This window comes from Ostrinia furnacalis, unplaced genomic scaffold (genome assembly GCF_004193835.3).
Source record: "Ostrinia furnacalis isolate ACB-3 unplaced genomic scaffold, ASM419383v2 OfSCF2703, whole genome shotgun sequence".
Classification (NCBI taxonomy): Eukaryota; Metazoa; Arthropoda; class Insecta; order Lepidoptera; family Crambidae; genus Ostrinia; species Ostrinia furnacalis.
Genome location: NW_021132942.1, coordinates 222,572 through 242,687, shown reverse-complemented (window position 1 = coordinate 242,687; position 20,116 = coordinate 222,572). Strand labels below are relative to the sequence as shown.

Sequence of the window (20,116 nt, the reverse complement as noted above, 5' to 3'; positions counted from 1 at the left end):
AAACTAACAGGAAAGAGCAGTTCAAATTCCGAAGGATGTGATGTGTAACAAGTCTAAATTAAGAAACAGATAAGGAGCGCTATTGGCACCTCTTGATTTACTGGTGCACTAGAATAGTTCGTTATCTTGCGGTCTTCCGGCTTAAAGCTTTATCTGGTTGTGGCAGAACGGCACCATATTTTGAACTTTAGTGAGATAATATAAGGTTCAAAACCAATGAAAAATATTTTTCTATACATACAAGACCACCTTTTTCTCTTTAGTAGCATCTAGGATTGCAATAATGGATGCTGGACAAAGGGGAGGTCTTTGTCCAGCAGTGGACGTCATTTATGACGCCTCCCCCAAGGATTTTCACAACACCAGATGGTTGTAACATCAGTGATCATTTCAAGTTTACGACCCACTCGATAGAAGATCAAAAATAATAAACTATAATACCTAAGTATAATAATATTCCATAGTTAGGATTGTGTTAAAACGATAAATACTGCATTTGTATATTTATCGATTATTCTAGTTTCTATTCAACAAGGCTGCTACCATCCACAGTTAATCGATTCGTTTCATTTGCATACCTGTGCGCACGCGCAGCAAACAATATGTTTGATAATTTCTTCAATTGACCTAGAAATGGAATACCTAAAAAGGATATCTGTGAGGAAACTGGACAGCTTGTTTTGTCGTGTGTACAGTTAAGAGGAAAAATGTATTTTACTTTGTCCTTATAGGCGTAAAAAACATGGAAGTGCAGAATGACCTGACTGCATCGCAAACTTTACTAAAACAAATGGCTTGGTTTTTACATTAACTATGTGACATGGTTTATGAACCTATAGTTAATGTTGAAAGAAACTCGAATCTTGGAGTCTTATTTAATAAAACTTGAGCTATTTTTGAAGACTCAGTCTAGCTCAAAGCACTTAAAAGGATCAAAAGGACTCAGAAGACTTAAAGGACTTGGACTCATGTGACTAACAAGTCCGAGTTTTGAAAATAGACTCAAGTCTCGAAATCAAGACTGACTCGAGTTTTTTACAACTCTACCTATAGGAGACTCATTTGCACTTAACTTAAGAGAAAAAATGTAATTGTTAGTTTGTTTGTATTGGATAAGTAGGTTCCGAAACTACTGGACCGATTTGAAAAATTCTTTCACCATTACAATCCTACATTATTATATTAATTAATTTAAATAATATGTTTAAACAATTTATCAGTTTGAATGTGACTTCTTGGCTTTTCTAATATCATTCAATCAACCTTACTTTATCTCGAATCTAAATACAATGATAAAGTTAATAATGATAACATTGTTATAAACAAATACTACTGTTCTTTTTACTATAAATCACTCCTTTCCTTAGTGAGAGTAGTTCTTACAGAAAAATAAATCAATCAATTTTCTGTGATAGCTACAAATAAATCCTAAACTTTTGCATTTAAAGTAGAGTCATAAACAGCATAAATACTAAATCTTTACTAATTTCTTGGGATAATTACTTCCCAGTCTTAAATCCAGACAGACACGAACAGACCAAGACGGGACAAAAGCTAAGCGAACATTAAACCAAACTTAATTATCCTCAGGCATTGTAAATCGCGAAGGGGGCCATTGTCGAAAGCGAATGAGGTGGTAATTATGACAGTCGTAATTGGCGGCAAAACAATACTTATGCAACAATACAGTTAGAGGTCAATGCCCCGATACAAAACGATTGATTGTTGTTGCAACAAAGGTGGTAAAACAGGTCGCAGGTATATTCGTCGGTCAAGGTAGGAAACAAGCGACAGAAATTATGAACACACTGTTTGGTTTTGCAAAAAGTAGGCTTGCAAATCCGACAGATAAGTAAGTCATAAAGAGACACTCTCTGGTATTTTTCTAAATCGCTGAACAAATGTAGAATGTTTGACAAGATTGTAGTAGCCTAGATAACTTCTTGAGGGATACTAGGCTAGATAAAAATGTCGGTCGAATTTGTATTTCCAGATTACAGAAAATGTTTCTAGGAAACTCTGACTGAATAAACTATTGATTGAAAATGCTACAGATCGAAAATCAGACTGTTCCATCTACCAAAAACAGTTACCATGTAATATTGGGCAGGAATTTAAAAAAAAAAAAAAAAAAAAAAAAANGCCGTTCGTTAGTTTCAGCCGAAAGAGGTCGCCGCTCAAGAACATTCCTGCGCCAGCGGCTATCAGCTGTACGAGCTATGTGCCACGCCCGCTTTGGTTCTCATTTCTCCTCAAACGATCATAGCAAATGTTGTGATAGGGATAGAGACATGCGATTTTTGGTTTTACAAAGGTAATACGATAGAAAATAACATGAAGTAATAAAAACTACCTGTTATAGTGGCATTTTTTGGAGAAATTTATCAAATAACCAAAAGTACATGAATTTAAAAGCAGATATTTTTCAAAAAGTATCATTTTTTTATTATTATTTTGTTGTCTTTTCCTGAGTATTATATGTATTTTTTTAGTATCGCCTGTTATTTAGCATTATTACTGTTTTTATTTTATCAGGATATACCTCTTAGTGTAAAAGTTATTACGTTTTCTTTACAATAAGTAATCGGAAGGAAAAAAATTCTATATAAAAAAAACCCCTCTAAACATTTTTGACCTCTTTTTTGTCAATAAATATAGGTTTAGTTTCACCTATTTTCATATGAGTACTTTATCGTGACTCACACTGTATAAAGAAAGTATGCTAAATGAGTAACGCAAAACAATAAGCGAAGTGAGAAAAGAAAAGAGAAGTTTAATATTACCGTGACCGGTAGGAAGCGCCGTCTCGAAAGTTTAAAGAGACTTTTGAACGAGGTTCTTTCGTTCGTTCGTTCGTTTCAGCCAAATGACGTCCACTGCTGGACAAAGGCCTCCCCCAAGGTTTTCCACAATGAACGGTCCTGCGCTGCCCGCATCCAGGCTCTTCCCGCGACCTTTACCAGATCGTCGGTCCACCTAGTAGGAGGCCTGCCCACGCTACGTCTTCCAGCCCGAGGTTCTTTAGAAATAAAGTAATAAGTTAAAATTTTATTTATATTTTTCTTGCAATAAACTTTCAGGTGTACTATCACTCCAGAGATGGGCGTTGTTTCACAAAACCACACCCTGTATACATGGGTAGAAGCAGCCGTAGGAAACTGCTCGTGTATATTTTGTAATCTTCGTAAATCTGCGACTACAGTACAAAGTATACACGAATTTTGCGTAATGAATACAGTCGTGTTAAATTTTTATTGTGGATGCTCGCTTCTCCGTTTCACACTATACTACACCACTTACACTTGACAAGAGTGTGAAAAAGTTAGTTTGATACTTATTCAGTAAAATATGGAATTACATTTAAGAGTATTTTTATTTCTTTTTACTTAAATATATTTTATCGAATCAATATAAAACTAGATTTTTAACACTCTTGCGGGTAAGTGGTTTTTCAAAATAAACTGATTAGGTAGGATTAAATAAATAAATCGATAACATTTTTATTTAGATTAGTAGGTACGCGGTATTTGCGTAACTGCTCAAACAGTTTGGAAGAGTTTAGTAAAAAAAAGTTATTTCCAAACTATACTCGATTAGTTTCACACCCTTGCGTTCTGGCCATGTATAGAATGGAAGGACGCTACGTTAACAGCCTATTTGAATTGAACGTCTACGAAAAATACTCTTTTACGAAACTTTTTTAAAGCCTTTGTTCATCAGAAGAATCAATATTAGTTAGGATTTTTATTGTATAAGAATTTTCGCAGCAATACAAACAAAAAATCAAATCCTTCCTTTTTCCTAATTAAAGTATTATAAACTCAAGTTTTGTTTCGCAAAATTAGTGAAATACGTGTTTTTACTCTGTATTGAGTCTCTTTTGTCTCTACTCTGTAAAGTAGTTTGTGTGCGGTCGTGTTAGTTCGTTGCGCCACCGCTATCTCGGCTAGCAAATCGTAATTTTTCGCCGGCGCTGCACCCCCTTAAGAGGAAAAATGTATTTTACTTTGTCCTTATAGGCGTGATAAACATGGAAGTGCAAGATGACCTGACTGCATCGCAAACTTTACTAAAACAAATGGCTTCGTTTTTACAACAACAATGTTGAAAGAAACTCGAATCTTGGAGTCTTATTTAATAAAACTTGAGCTATTTTTGAAGACTCAGTCTAGCTCAAAGAACTTGAAAAGGATCAAAAGGACTCAGAAGACTCAAAGGACTTGGACTCATGTGACTAACAAGTCCGAGTTTTGAAAATAGACTCAAGTCTCGAAATCAAGACTGACTCGAGTTTTTTACGACTCTACCTTAAAGTAGACTCATTTGCACTCAACTAAAGTGAAAAAATTTAATTGTTAGTTTGTTTGTATTGGATAAGTAGGTTCCGAAACTACTGGACCGATTTGAAAAATTCTTTCACCATTACAATCCTACATTATTACATATATTAATTATTTTAAATAATATGTCTAAACAATTTATCACTTTGAATGTGACTTCTTGGCTTTTCTAATATCATTCAATCAACCTTACTTTATCTCGAATCTAAATACAATGATAAAGTTAATAATGATAACATTGTTTTAAACAAATACTTTTGTTCTTTTCACTATAAATCACTCCACGAGAGTAGTTCTTACAGTATCAGTATCCTAATTACTTTTGCATTTAAAGTAGAGTCATAAAGAGCATAAATACTAAATCTATACTAATATCTAGGGATAATTACTTCCCAGTCTTAAATCCAGACAGACACGAACAGCTTCACAGACCAAGACGGGACAAAAGCTAAGCGAACATTAAACCAAACTTAATTATCCTCAGGCATTGTAAATCGCGAAGGGGGCCATTGTCGAAAGCGAATGAGGTGGTAATTATGACAGTCGTAATTGGCGGCAAAACAATACTTATGCAACAATACAGTTAGAGGTCAATGCCCCGATACAAAACGATTGATTGTTGTAGCAACAAAGGTGGTAAAACAGGTCGCAGGTATATTCGTCGGTCAAGGTAGGAAACGAGCGACAGAAATTATGAACACACTGTTTGGTTCTGCAAAAAGTAGGCTTGCAAATCCGGCAGATAAGTAAGTCATAAAGAGTGTATCTGGTATTTTTCTAAATCGCTGAACAAATGTAGAATGTTTGACAAGATTGTAGTAGCCTAGATAACTTCTTGAGGGATACTAGGCTAGATAAAAATGTCGGTCGAATTTGTATTTCTTTTCCAGATTACAGAAAATGTTTCTAGGAAAGTCTGAATAAACTATTGATTGTAAATGCCACAAATGATCGAAAGTCAGACTGTTCCAGTTACCACCAAAAACAGTTACCATGTAACATTGGGCAGGAATCCAGGACCAAAACGAGTTACTGACAATCATAACTATACCTAGATGTGATCAGATTCCTAGAAACACTCGAGGTACAGTAAAAAGGGTCAGCGAGATCCCAAAATGGACCAAAGTCCAATGCTCATGGCCTTTAGAGGCCTAGGCCTCTACCAAGACTAATCCGTCATAATAACAAATACGTAACGATAAAAGTTACTTTTCTTATGCTGGGACAACAACACAAATCACCAGTGACAAGCTGAAATCCATGACCGAAGCTACAAGCAAGGTTCGGATCCACCTTTTAGGCCCGGTTTCCATCAATGCATTGCGATGCGGAGACGAGAGATGTGCGGCGAAGCTGGCACGCTATTTCCACCAAAGCGGAGCGGAGAAGAGAGATGTGTGAGCTGTGCATAGCTGTCAGCTGTCAGTCTATTGCTATCTATGAAACACCGCACTGCCTCACTCTTCTCCGCACTTATCCGCCGCGCTGCCGCCGCTATCAAATTCTATAGAAAAACAAGTGCGCCCAACACTTTTCCGCTCTTTGCTTGATCCATTTCCACCGAAGCGGAGCGGAGTGGAGATGTGCAAATAATGGAATCTGATTGGTTATTCAAAAAACTTTTTTACTCCGCTACGCGTTGGTGGAAACCGGGTCTAATAAAGGAAGACTGCGTGAAGTTTCGCGATGCGAATGCGCAGGGAAGGTCATATCAATTTATCCTCTGACTCACAACTCGAACACTGCACCTACCTACCGTGTGTCAACCTGCATTTACTAGCCTTTGAGCGTTGCTCCACTCGCGTGGACCCTACAAGTGGTCCAAAATCTTCTGATTGATTTCGTTGCGGGTCGAATGACAGACTAACTTTTCTCCGGGACAAACTTGGCCTTCACTGGTTGGGTTTTTATTGGCAGTTTTGGCAGTCAAGCTGTAGATTCTGGCTACATAGGAGTTGCAGCGGTAGGAACAAGCGGCGGGAATAGTCCTGAGCGTGGTCCAAAATCTAAGGAACTACATATTTCTTGATCAGAAGTATCTAAGATTCAGAAACAGCGTAGCTTTCTATTGATGACATAATTCTCAAATCAAATAGCAGTTCCGCAGATTAATTCGAGCAAATCTGTTTACAAACAAACTTACAAATATCAACAAACTTGTATTGTGAACACACGCCATCATGCACTGCATTGGCAGAGCAGCGTGCGTATCAGTTGCAAAGCAAAATTGATTTAATTTTGTATCGGATAAGGGCGACAGCATATACCTTGGATTGCTTTTGCATTTATTTATACACCCACGCGGAAATAGTTTTGGTTCTTTTTTGTGGACTAATTCCCGTACTTTATATTTATCTATCTCTACCACTCTTTAACGAATATGTATCAATAGAATGCATGTACTGAAACACATGAACGACATTAGGAGTGACTGCACTGCTAAGCAGAGATGATGAGGCGAGACTTACGTCCGTATACACAAACGATGCTAGCATAAGTGAATCAGCAAATCGAACTCACAGCGTTGAATGGAGCTCTATGATTGGTTCGCGTGTCACCCTGTACGACGTACAGGGTGAAGTACAGTGTACGTCCACGCGCACTGTTCTTACAGTGCACTGGTCTTCCTCATAGTAATGTTTGTGATCTACAAATATGTAGCTTTATCGTCACTTGTACAGCGCGACCACATTTAGTCATAAATAAATTTCTTATACATTTTATTAAAGAACGGTCGTGTCCAAGCCACAGGCATTCAATTTAACCGGCTCGACAGAGTCTAGTTACTAGACTATTAGGCAGTTAGATAAATATACGCCCTAACTTTTAACTTGGATATCACTGGGAAGCAGTAACATTAAAGAGTTTACAAACGAGAACAGTAAGGTCTCTTAGATGATTCGATATCTTATGGAAACACGGGGTATTGTACTATTAACTTTCTCATAGATTTAAGCCCCAACATACAGTTTGAGATACCAGATTTTACGACCTAATTCAAGGAAGATATTTTGATATTTCCTACAATTGGCAAGTCTATTTTCTGGTTATTTTATAGCTGTTTTGTACATATGCTCTGTATAAATTTTATTTTACCGCCTTTATAATATCCATCCACCAAAAAGAACGATCTCGTGCCTTCACAGAAATAGTGCCTTCTTTTTGCGGCGAATTTATTACGATAAACTTACAATAGATAAAGATTGGGTTTTAGATGCATGCAGTGCTTTGGTTTCCGAACCATTTGACGAAACTTTCACCGCTCTTTAAAACCCAATGAAGTGTAGTCTAGGTTAGCCATGCTTTATCAATCTAAGCTAAGAGGAGGCTAAGGGGCACTTGACCCCTCCANCTTCTCCGTAATAAGCGCGGTCATCTGAGAACGAGGTCAAGTTAAAGTGGATGTCGTTTCTGTCTATCAACACTAACAGCGATTGGTTCCATGCGGGCGGAATCGTCGAGTAAGCTTGGTGGTTAAAAGATTTTTATTAGCAAAGCAACTCAATTCCCAAATATCGAGGCTCAGTGTTCTGTACAAGAATTATTATTATAATCCTAGGGACAAGAATGAAACGAGTTTTGATTGGCGTATTGACTACAAAACGCAGTTTAGTTTCGAGTCTTCCACCGTCGCGTCGCTCACGCTGGCATTTCGCTTTGCATGAGAGGGATGCAGATGGCAACATTCGAAACTTTGGATTACGTTTTTCGGAGTAGCCCCACGGACCTCTTATCTGAAACTCATCAGAAATCTTAAGAATGAGACCAGAGTTCAATTGACCTACATATTATTACGAAAAGAAAACAACAACTTCGTTCGAGGAAATAACTGCAATAATCTTGCGGTCGCGTTTCAACGTCGTTTATTCAATGCTAAAAGACTCAAGTCATCCATGACCTCTTGATCTCATGGAATTACAACCCTTAAGACTATTAAATTTACAACTCTTTAATCTTATTATATTACATATTATTATTAATATTCGACTGCAATATTATGGAAATTGTGTGTACCTGACCTGTAATTGGAGAACATATTATGTACTAGCTTTCCGCCCGCGACTTCGCCCGCGTGGAATTTTGTCTGTCACAGAAAAACTTTATCGCGCGCGTCCCTGTTTCAAAAACCGGGATAAAAACTATCCTATGTTCTTTCCCGGGACTCAAACTATCTCTATGCCAAATTTCATCAAAATCGGTTGCGAGGTTTAAGCGGGAAAGCGTAACAGACAGACAGACAGACAGAGTTACTTTCGCATTTATAATATTAGTTGGGATTTAATCTAAAACCCTAATAATACTGCAAATTATCTTAATGTGTTTTGGTGTGACATACCTTTCTTAGTAAATATAAAATAAAAAATTATCTCATCTTTTTTGTTAAGTTTCACATTAAAAACTTTGTTAAAATGGCAATTGTTTGATTTTCATAGCAATGTCTTATTGTTAGAAGTTATACCTTATTGTTAGAAGTAAATAAATTAATACTTATACATTTTTATATTTTACTTGGAAGAAGATATGACTCTAACAACACTTATGTACACTTTATTTGAATAAATCGCCAAATATACCACCGCGGAGACCCCAATCGCGTCTCTGCGTGCCATTGAATCGTATGAGCGTATGGATTTTTTGCGTTGTTTTTCACAATTTCCATTTTTAAAAATTACCTATCGATAGCTTACTTTATTCTGATGAATAAATGTCATTACAAGTTTTTCTCTAAAACTGATAATTTGGCTAGAAAAAAATATTTTCTATCCACGCAGTACGCCGGCAGCGTTCGGATCGGATATAATGACGTCATCGTCCCCGCGCCGGGCGGTCAGTGAACTTTTTTAGTAATTTGGCCATAACTTCGTCAATTTTTGTCGTAGAACGAAAATTTTTGCACTGTGTATTAAGGATTTCTTAGCCCTATAAATCTGCATTCACAGCTAAAAATCGAAATGATCCTCATTGCCAAATCTATTTTCTGGTTATTTTATAGCTGTTTTGTACATCTGCTCTGAATCAATTTTATTTTACAGCTTTTATAATATTAAGCCACCAAAAAGTACGATCTCATGCCTTCACAGAAATAGTGACTTCTTTTTGCTAAGAACTTATTATGACAAAATTACAACAGATAAAGATTAGGTTTTAGATGCAAGCAGTGCATTGGTTTCCGAACCATTTGACGAAACTTTCACCGCTCTTTAAAACCCAATGAAGTGTAGTCTAGGTTAGCCATGCTTTATCAATCTAAGCTGAGAGGAGGCTAAGGGGCACTTGACTTCTCCGTAATAAGCGCGGTCATCTGAGAACGAGGTCAAGTTAAAGTGGATGTCGTTTCTGTCTATCAACACTAACAGCGATTGGTTCCATGCGGGCGGAATCGTCGAGTAAGCTTGGTGGTTAAAAGATTTTTATTAGCAAAGCAACTCAATTCCCAAATATCGAGGCTCAGTGTTCTGTACAAGAATTATTATTATAATCCTAGGGACAAGAATGAAACGAGTTTTGATTGGCGTATTGACTACAAAACGCAGTTTAGTTTCGAGTCTTCCACCGTCGCGTCGCTCACGCTGGCATTTCGCTTTGCATGAGAGGGATGCAGATGGCAACATTCGAAACTTTGGATTACGTTTTTCGGAGTAGCCCCACGGACCTCTTATCTGAAACTCATCAGAAATCTTAAGAATGAGACCAGAGTTCAATTGACCTACATATTATTACGAAAAGAAAACAACAACTTCGTTCGAGGAAATAACTGCAATAATCTTGCGGTCGCGTTTCAACGTCGTTTATTCAATGCTAAAAGACTCAAGTCATCCATGACCTCTTGATCTCATGGAATTACAACCCTTAAGACTATTAAATTTACAACTCTTTAATCTTATTATATTACATATTATTATTAATATTCGACTGCAATATTATGGAAATTGTGTGTACCTGACCTGTAATTGGAGAACATATTATGTACTAGCTTTCCGCCCGCGACTTCGCCCGCGTGGAATTTTGTCTGTCACAGAAAAACTTTATCGCGCGCGTCCCTGTTTCAAAAACCGGGATAAAAACTATCCTATGTTCTTTCCCGGGACTCAAACTATCTCTATGCCAAATTTCATCAAAATCGGTTGCGAGGTTTAAGCGGGAAAGCGTAACAGACAGACAGACAGACAGAGTTACTTTCGCATTTATAATATTAGTTGGGATTTAATCTAAAACCCTAATAATACTGCAAATTATCTTAATGTGTTTTGGTGTGACATACCTTTCTTAGTAAATATAAAATAAAAAATTATCTCATCTTTTTTGTTAAGTTTCACATTAAAAACTTTGTTAAAATGGCAATTGTTTAGATAAAGCAGAATTTCTTAAAATATACATAAAGATATATTACACAACACATAATAAAAGAAAAGTTTGTATCTGTCTGCAAAGATGTACTTATTTATATTTTACAAGGAAAAACTAATTATCCATGACTGTGAACCTACCAAGTACTTTCCATCTGGAGTATATGTCCAATTATTACAGCACTTACTTGGACACAAAACCAAAACCTCAGTGCTGAGTATTCCTTGGGTAGGGAAGTTACAATATAAATCTTTTGAAAAATGAAGTATATGATACATAATCATGTTGGGACGTGTGTAAGTGCCCTGGAAAGGGCCATGTACTGAATAAACTACATATTTTACGTAATTTCAATCATTAATTTTAACTTTAACATAATTAAACAGTGAAATCCCATAAATCTTCAACAATAATAAATCTTAAAGAAAAGTAATATATGAAAACAGATCATTTCACAAAACAAATTATAATTTTAACTGCATCATGTCATGTAATACAAAAAGTACAACAATCAATTGGAATTTTAAATTAATTGTTTAATTAATAATTAAATCAACTTCCTACAGATTGTTATTGATTAATGAATAACTGGATTTATATTTTTTAAGTAATAAACAAAAAGTTCCACAAGGGTCATTCCATCGTTTCGGGTGTTACGTTCGTACACACATATTCAACAATTTCATGTATTTTGAAATAGTATTTTAATAATGTTAGTGCCTTAATCTGTCCGTTTTTATTTGTTTTATCTAAATAATAAAGTTTGTACAGCTTAAAATGTAGGATAACGAAAATATGAGTCGAAAAGTGTGCGTTTCGGGCGTTACGAGATTTTGCCTCTATGTTCTGACTGTTGCTGCATTTACTCGAAATTTAGCGAATTTTCTTAAGGAATCATACCTAAAACTTATAGGACTTCTAAAGTATGAAATTTACAAACCATGTAATATACAATCACTGTTACATAAAACGTTTTACTATTTTTTTATAAATTTTTTCTTTGTTTCGGGTGTTACAGTGGTTCTGTTTCGGGTGTTACGAGTACGAAAATTCAACGCTTTTTATCGATAAAATCGGTGTTTTATTATAGTTCATTCAACTTATGATGGTGATTTAGACAGATAAAACGTTTCGTTTTAAGATTCTAACTTTCTATGAATAAAAATATTGAGTTGTAAAAATCAATTACTTTTGTGTGTTTTCATCCTTCCAAAATATCAATCACTAATCTTTCTCAATTAACCTAAACAAGTTATTTCTAATTATTTATAATTTTTTATTTAGAAAAAATTGTGAAAAAATATTAAATGAATTGCTTCTGCGTTAGTTTAGTCGGAAACCTTTGCTCATAGGGATGGAACATAAACAATCGCAATAAATCAGTAATCGGCATGGTGGTCATCTTACCCTCGAATCACGATTATTATCTCAGGCAGGTCAAAGCTAAGTCAGTACGTGTGCGTTTGCCTTTGATGACGGTTTTGTTTTATGCGATTTCTCCACGTATTGTTTGTTATTGTTATTTTGATGTATTATTGAATAAAATGCATATATTTAATTCTTTCTGATATACTACTACCACTAAGAATATTCACGTTTATTCCATTTCCAGATAGTTCAAATTCATAGATATTATTTTGATCAAGATTAAAAATCAAACAAATAAAAGGCGATTAGATTTCTATAGAAAATATTCTCGATTCTAAAAAATATCGATTAACTTTATAAGGAGCGCCTCACTAAATAGAACTGTCATAATCACCATCTTACGCTGAATGGACTTTAGTTTCTAGGTACTAAAAAATAAGGAGTACAACAAATAAACACAAANGCAGTTTAGTTTCGGGTCTTCCACCGTCGCGTCGCTCAGGCTGGCTTTGCGTAAGAGGGATGCAGATGGCAACATTCGAAACTTTGGATAACGTTTTTCGGAGTAGCCCCACGGACCTCTTATCTGAAACCCATCAGAAATCTTAAGAATGAGACCGAGAGTTTAATTGACCTACATATTATTACGAAAAGAAAACAACAGCTTCGTTCGAGGAAATAACTGCAATAATCTTGCGGTCGCGTTTCAACGTCGTTTATTCAATGCTAAAAGAGTCAAGTCATCCATGACCTCTTGATCTCATGGAATTACAACCCTTAAGACTATTAAATTTACAACTCTTTAATCTTATAATATTACATATTATTAATATTCAACTGCAACATTATGGAAATTGTGTGTACCTGACCTGTAATTGGAGAACATATTATGTATTTAATCTAAAACCCTAATAATACTGCAAATTATCTTAATGTGTTTTGGTGTAACATACCTTTCTTAAATAAAAAATTATCTCATTAAGTTTCACATCAAAAACTTTGTTAAAACGGCAATTGTTTAGATAAAGCAGAATTTCTTAAAATATACATAAAGATATACACAACACACAATAAAAGAAAAGTTTGTATCTGTCTGCAAAGATGTACTCATTTATATTTTACAAGGAAAAACTAATTATCCATGACTGTGAACCTACCAAGTACTTTCCATCTGGAGTATATGTCCAATTATTACAGCGCTTACTTGGACACAAAACCAAAACCTCAGTGCTAAGTATTCCTTGGGTAGGGAAGTTACAATATAAATCTTTTGAAAAATGAAGTATATGATACATAATCATGTTGGGACGTGTGTAAGTGCCCTGGAAAGGGCCATGTACTGAATAAACTACATATTTTATGTAATTTCAATCATTAATTTTAACTTTAACATAATTAAACAGTGAAATCCCATAAATTGTCAACAATAATAAATCTTAAAGAAAAGTAATTTATTGTTTCACAAAACAATTTATAATTTTAACTACATCATGTCATGTAATACAAAAAGTACAACAATCAATTGGAATTTTAAATTAATTGTTTAATTAATAATTAAATCAACTTCCTACAGATTGTTATTGATTAATGAATAACTGGATTTATAAAAAAATAAAAAGTTCCACAATGATGAGCTCTAATTGATTAATATTTTAATTCAAGATTTTTTATAAAAAACATTCTACATAAATAATATCTACTCAAAGGAAAATAAGACTGTTCTTAAGTGCTTTACTTAACCACAGGAAAAAAGTATTTCAAATGTCTAATTTATTTCTTTTTTAAGTCTGAAATCTGTAATTAAGCTCAAACTTAATTCAAACTCAAACAATGGTTTATGCCTGTGCTCGGTTGAATTCCAATTTGGAAATCAGACTAATCTCCAGTCTTATACTATTTACATACATAAGCATTATCTCATAAAGATTTACATACAATTCCCATGGCATCTATAGTGGACTTTTGATGTTTCTGAATACTTTGCCTCTTAATCACTGTTTTTATGATAGAAAAACTTAAGAAACCTTTTAAAATCACCCTCTTAGAGTCTAATCTGTTGAACTGCAATAAACAAACAGTACATTAGATGACTCATCCCGTTTCTAAAAGGTAGATCATAGCAACATTTAGATTATGATCCTCTTTAGTGCCTGATACATTTCACTCAATAATCTACTTCCAATAAGAATAAACTCACACCTATGTTTTATTATTGTTGAAACTTTTTGGTGAAAAATAATTAGGCATCATTCCAGTACAATGCATTGGATTGCCACAGAAATTCTCAATTCAGACTACATTACACAAAACGAAGAGATAATTAAAACCAGTTCAAAATCAACCAGAAGCTCAGGATGTTGGAACCTGGTCCACGCCTCGGTCTTCACCACAAGCTTGACAGATGAACTTACGGGGTTGTGGAGCGCGTGAATCGTAAAGCATTCAAAAAACAACATTACCGGATTACAATACCTACTTAATCTACTCATTATCTTAGTAAAATCTGTTCAACTCACCATAAATTTCCCTAATTTCGTTGTCATTTCCTGCATTTACACAATGAACGCATAAAATAAATACAATAAAAATGGCTCCTAATGAGTACGAAAAATACATTTTTTACCGCGACACACGCGTTAGAAACGCGCGTTAATGCTTTATACAGAGTTCTTGAACCACATTTTCACTTGTATTATCAACAAAAACGGATATAATCTTTAAAACGAGTCATTAATTACTGTAAATTGTTTCGTTAGCTGCCATTGATAGACCCCGCCGTCTGTCATTTCACTTGTCAATAAACAAATAATGTTGCCACAAGAAAATAAACACATCCATACTAAATATTATTCGTCGCAAACCCACTTGGTAAGAAAATCAAATCATTTAATATGATGACTGACTGACAACCGATTCCTCCTTAGATTCTTCATTTAAATTCAATAACAAGAGCGTGGTACAAAAAAGCTAATGCAATTGGAGTTTGAATTATGGAGAACAAACAATAATTCCAATTTATGACCAAATGGACAGCGGTCTTGAGCAGTCTAATGGCAACTTGCTACATTGTCTATGTATTACTTAGTATTGCTAGAAAAAGGAGCAATTACCCTCTTTTTAGGGTTCCGTGTGTAAAATGAGCAAAAAAGATGAAGTAAAAATTAATAATGTTTTTGTAATTTGCTTGTTGACATAGCGCTTTAATGTTGCGGCGTCCGGGTACTGCTTCAGAATCTTAATAACAAGGATCTGATCAGACTTACATACTTCAGTGTAAGAAAAAATGATCCCGATTAAACCCGGGTCTCCAGTGTGTGTTTTGCCCTACATAATCAATCGGTCTTGTCATCATTGCATGCATTACTTGTTTATGTAAAGATGTGTTGTTGGTAGATCTTTGTCAATAAATAATTAATAATCAATAAACATTTTAAAGGCAATTTTGTTGAATGTTGACACAATTGTTTTTGTTGATTGTTTGTGTAGCCTGTAGGGTAAAGTAAAACCTTAGATATAATACTTACATTTATAAGCGGCAACGTTTTTATCGTTATTTTTTAAAGGCTTTTATTTTTGTTGTGCTGCTATTGTATACAAAGTTTATTATTATATATATAGTGGACTGTACTATGCGATAAACATGTCAGTCAATTTGACAACCTTTGTCGGAAACATTATTCAATGAAAATANCTTTGGGAAGCGAAAAAAAAAGATAAATCCGGTAGATTTCTTTTCGAATTTTAACACCCGAACGCCGCACAATATTTATTTCTCTTTATGTCCATTTTTAAATAATACTTCGATCATAGAATTATAATCATACTACAACGCACGCCAGCGTCCTGAGGGGCGCGCGCGTGACACTCGACTGATATAATACCCGCCGGCGGGGCGCTTCGCTGTAGGTAAATATCGGATGTACCGCGCGGAGTGAGCCAGGCCTGCTTCAGTGTAAAAAGAATGATCCCGATTAAACCCGGGTCTCCAATGTGTGTTTTGCCCTACATAATCAATTGGTCTTGTCATCATTACATGCATTACTTGTATATGTAAAGATGTGTTGTTGGTAGATTCTTTCAATTGTAATCAATAAACATTTTTAAAGGCAATTTTGTTGAATGTTGACACAATAGTTTTTGTTGATCGTTTGTGTAGCCTGTAGGGTAAAGTAAAACCTTAGATACTTACATTTATAAGCGGCAACGTCTTTATCGTTATTTTTTACAAGCGTTTATTTTTGTTGTGCTGTTGTATACAAAGTTTATTATTATAATAATATTATTTATCACCATGATTAAATAGAAAATAATTGAAAGTTGTTATTTACACTAATAATTATTGGCACATGAGCTGCTGAAACAACGAGTTATGGTGATAGGGTGATATTAACGGAGTTGAAATAAAAATAAATGAGGACGAACGTGTTGTTGCGGACGTTGAGTGGTAAAAGTAATTTTACTAATTGCAACACTCCCCAGTGGGATTGTTTGTTCGGCTTCAGTCGGGTGTCAATCTCTAACTTTGTTTTAATTTTAGAAAATATCAGTGCTATCGCCGTGCAAATGAATTGAAAATGGTCTAATATCTGTGAGATGTGTTTATTATCGCACCTTTACGGATATTATTCGTGAAAAACTGTTGTTTCCGCCATGACAATGGGTCGCAACATCAGGAAGTCTTCGGCGACATTTGGTCTATATTTTGCATGTATTGCGTTGTGTTATCCAGTTTTAGGTGAGTAATAGTATATTTTATAACGTTTGTGCTAAAGCTATCGGAGTTTTTCATCTTGGTATGTTATTTCTGCGAAAACGACAGCCTGTCCATAATTTTTGTAGAGCGCATTTGCTAAATTGATGTTTCCTGTAAATTTACGGGGGGCGTGCTGATGTTTCAGTCCCTGAATGAAGTTTTTCTATCTGACTCATACAATTATCATAATGTCGACTTTTAGGGATTTGTATTATCACAAAAATGTTTGTAAGATGAGTTGTAGGCACACCACTGTAGTTACTTAGCAATAAGAGTCAGTATGAATGTTTCCTAAATAAAAACAGTCAAGGAATAAGTACTTTTGTTTGTATTATGTTGTTAGTAAATAATACTTTTACTATCTCTTCTCACCTTAGTAACTAGTGTTCTGAAAGAACTCATTCTTCTTGCTTTATAAACATCTTATGTTCAAGATATTATAAACTTTAGTTTATGTAGTTCATAAATATGTTAATTTTATCACTAACAATCCAATAAACTATTGGTTATTGCACTGTGACCTGCAATATTGAGTATTATCTATTGAATTACGTATTAAGGAAATAACTAATTTCAGTGGTCAGCTAATATTATAATGGCCTAGTAGGTAGGTATTCTGTCTAATGTTAGTTTATAGTTGCTGCTAACAAAATAAATATTTACTATGTATTACATTTTATGATAGCTTCACAGATAATCATCCTTATCTTTGAAATTATCACACAATTTGCTAATTAGGTGGGTTTTATAAATAAAAAACAAGTCTAAAAATAATTGATAATTAATGTCAATAAATGCTAAGAATTATTGATATTGTTTATAACATCTGTTATTATCACCACTTCTTTTGTCCCTCAATATTTATTGATGTAATTGATTTTTTTAACTGATAACAAAACTAATTAATTTTAAGTTTAATATAATAAGTAGTTAGGATTTGCTGAAAAAAGATATTGTAAGTTGGGACTGAGTCTTACGCAATTTCTCACCACTAGCAAACAATATTTTCCCAAAGCAGTTGTGTTGGAACATTAAAAAAGTTTGTAGTGCTCATGTTACTTCAACTCACATTAGAAATGTTGCATTTGAGACCCATGTTTCCCAGTTTCCAAACCCAGTGTAAAATAATTTTTTAGTCCAAATTTTTATTTATTTAATGAGCATCATAATAAGCTTACAGAAAACCCAAAGCGCTTACATGTTTAGTCACCACATCGATTACAATAAAATTATGTCAAAAAATTAATTAATTTTAAATAGTAATGACATTATTTTAGTTATAACCCTTTATATGTATATCTTTACATACCATCCCCAGCACATCATCCTACACATTGCCATTGCAAAATAGCATCTATGACTATGGCTCTTAGCTTCATGTGCCCCATACATTGTTCTGAATATGATACAGGCAAACCATAACATAATGTTATCTTAATTGCTCAATGACACATAACTATATTCCTGTTTTGTTAATAAAGTTGTTAAACAATGCTACATAAATGTGCTATTTGAAGCCTGGGAATGTAAGGAAGTTTAATAAAATGAAAAATGAGTATTGGCCATCAGTTGCAGTTGTAGGTAGATAGTTTTCTTACATTTCCTACCTGATGAAAATATTTCCAAGAATATAATCAACTAGCTATGCCTCGTGGTAAAACATAGCCTATGTGTTAATCCAGGGTGTCAGCTAACTCCATACCAAATTTTATTAAAATTGCTCCATGTGGAGAAGTAACAAACATACACACTCACATTCTTGCGCCTTTATAGTATTAGTGTGACTCCATATACAGACGATTGATTAAGTACTACTAATAAGGAATAGACAATTTTGTAAAATTTGAAGTCATTATCTTTAAAAAATGTAAAGCTTTACCATCAATCAAGATACTATTAACAAAAACTCCTCTAGGACTCTACTAACTTTCCGCCCGCGTGTTCGCCCGCGTGAAACTTTTTTTTGTCAAAAACCGGAATAAAAACTATCCTATGTCCTTTCCTGGGACTCAAACTATCTCTATGCCAAATTTCATCAAAATAGGTTCAGGTCAGGCTTGAAAGCAACACAGACAGACAGACAGGGTTACTTTCGCATTTATTATTTTAGTAGGGATTATTACACCAATAGTGTCACTACATTGGTATAGAAATTAATTTCAACTATCTTCAAGATGCAATATGCAAGGCTTTCTAATAGTTTTAAACTTGGGTGGTTTATTGTTCCAGCTCAAGAAACCATAGACATAGATTTGCCTCCGCCGAAGGGTGAGATCGGCGGCGATGCGAGCTTCAACTGCAGCGTGTCACCCGAAACTGCGTCGGTCGAGTTCCTCTTCAAGGGGCAGCCGATCACCGACGCTACACATCCTAAGCGGTCAGTAATTTAGTTATTTAATTTTTAGCGTCAAAGGCAATTATCACACTGCACCGCGCTCCGCCGCGGTACGCGGAACGACAGATTTAATCATTGTATGCAAGTACATCAATTTGTATAGAAAACACGCGCGGCACAACACACTGACAACGCGTCTGCGCGCGGGATTCTTTATATGTAGCCACGCGGACCGCGGCGGAGCGCTGTGCAGTGTGATAATCGTCAAAGAGTTGCATCTCAAACCAAATTATAAATAACTTGAAAAAATCGAACTGCCTAAGGCGGGAATCGAACTCAGTCGAAGTCAGTAATTTATTGAAAATGAAAATATTTATTGCCAAATTTTAGTACAAAAACAATAAGACAGACCTCCACACTAGGCATTGCCTGTCCTGTGGAGAAAGGAATCACGATCTCTGTCTCAAAACATCATAGTTATTTATACAAGACTCACATCTTAAAGTAGTTCCTGTAACTTACAGTCAGTACCACCATAAACCTTAATTTTTTCCATAAGGGGGCGTCCATAAATTACGTGAGACAATTTTGGCTATTTTTCAACCCCCCCGCCCCCCTTGGTGAGATTTGGTGAGATTTTGCCTGACCCCCTCCCCCACCCCCAAATCTCACGTGATATTAAAAAAAATCCGAAATTTAATAGTTTTGGAGTAATATAACTGAGAATATNAATTTCAACTATCTTCAAGATGCAATATGCAAGGCTTTCTAATAGTTTTAAACTTGGGTGGTTTATTGTTCCAGCTCAAGAAACCATAGACATAGATTTGCCTCCGCCGAAGGGTGAGATCGGCGGCGATGCGAGCTTCAACTGCAGCGTGTCACCCGAAACTGCGTCGGTCGAGTTCCTCTTCAAAGGACAGCCGATTACCGACGCTACACATCCTAAGCGGTCAGTAATTTAGTTATTTA

The 20,116-nt window shown here is 35.1% G+C and overlaps 2 protein-coding genes across 2 annotated transcripts in view; one reads left to right on the top strand and one right to left on the bottom strand.

The window, feature by feature from the left end:
- The window catches only part of LOC114356252 (tyrosine-protein phosphatase 99A), a 41,974-nt gene extending 27,135 nt beyond the window's left edge, over positions 1 to 14,839 (bottom strand). Inside the window, exon 1 of the mRNA XM_028309338.1 lies at positions 14,573 to 14,839. Within this exon, the coding sequence (XP_028165139.1) occupies positions 14,573 to 14,672 (100 nt within the window). The 5' untranslated portion in view covers positions 14,673 to 14,839. The remainder of the gene's footprint in view (positions 1 to 14,572) is intronic.
- Positions 14,840 to 16,542: 1,703 nt separating this feature from the next.
- Ptp69D (Protein tyrosine phosphatase 69D) overlaps positions 16,543 to 20,116 on the top strand; it is a 53,538-nt gene continuing 49,964 nt past the window's right edge. The window contains exons 1-2 of the mRNA XM_028309337.1: positions 16,543 to 16,791; positions 19,039 to 19,186. Coding sequence (XP_028165138.1) covers positions 16,707 to 16,791; positions 19,039 to 19,186 — 233 coding nt within the window. The 5' untranslated portion in view covers positions 16,543 to 16,706. The remainder of the gene's footprint in view (positions 16,792 to 19,038; positions 19,187 to 20,116) is intronic.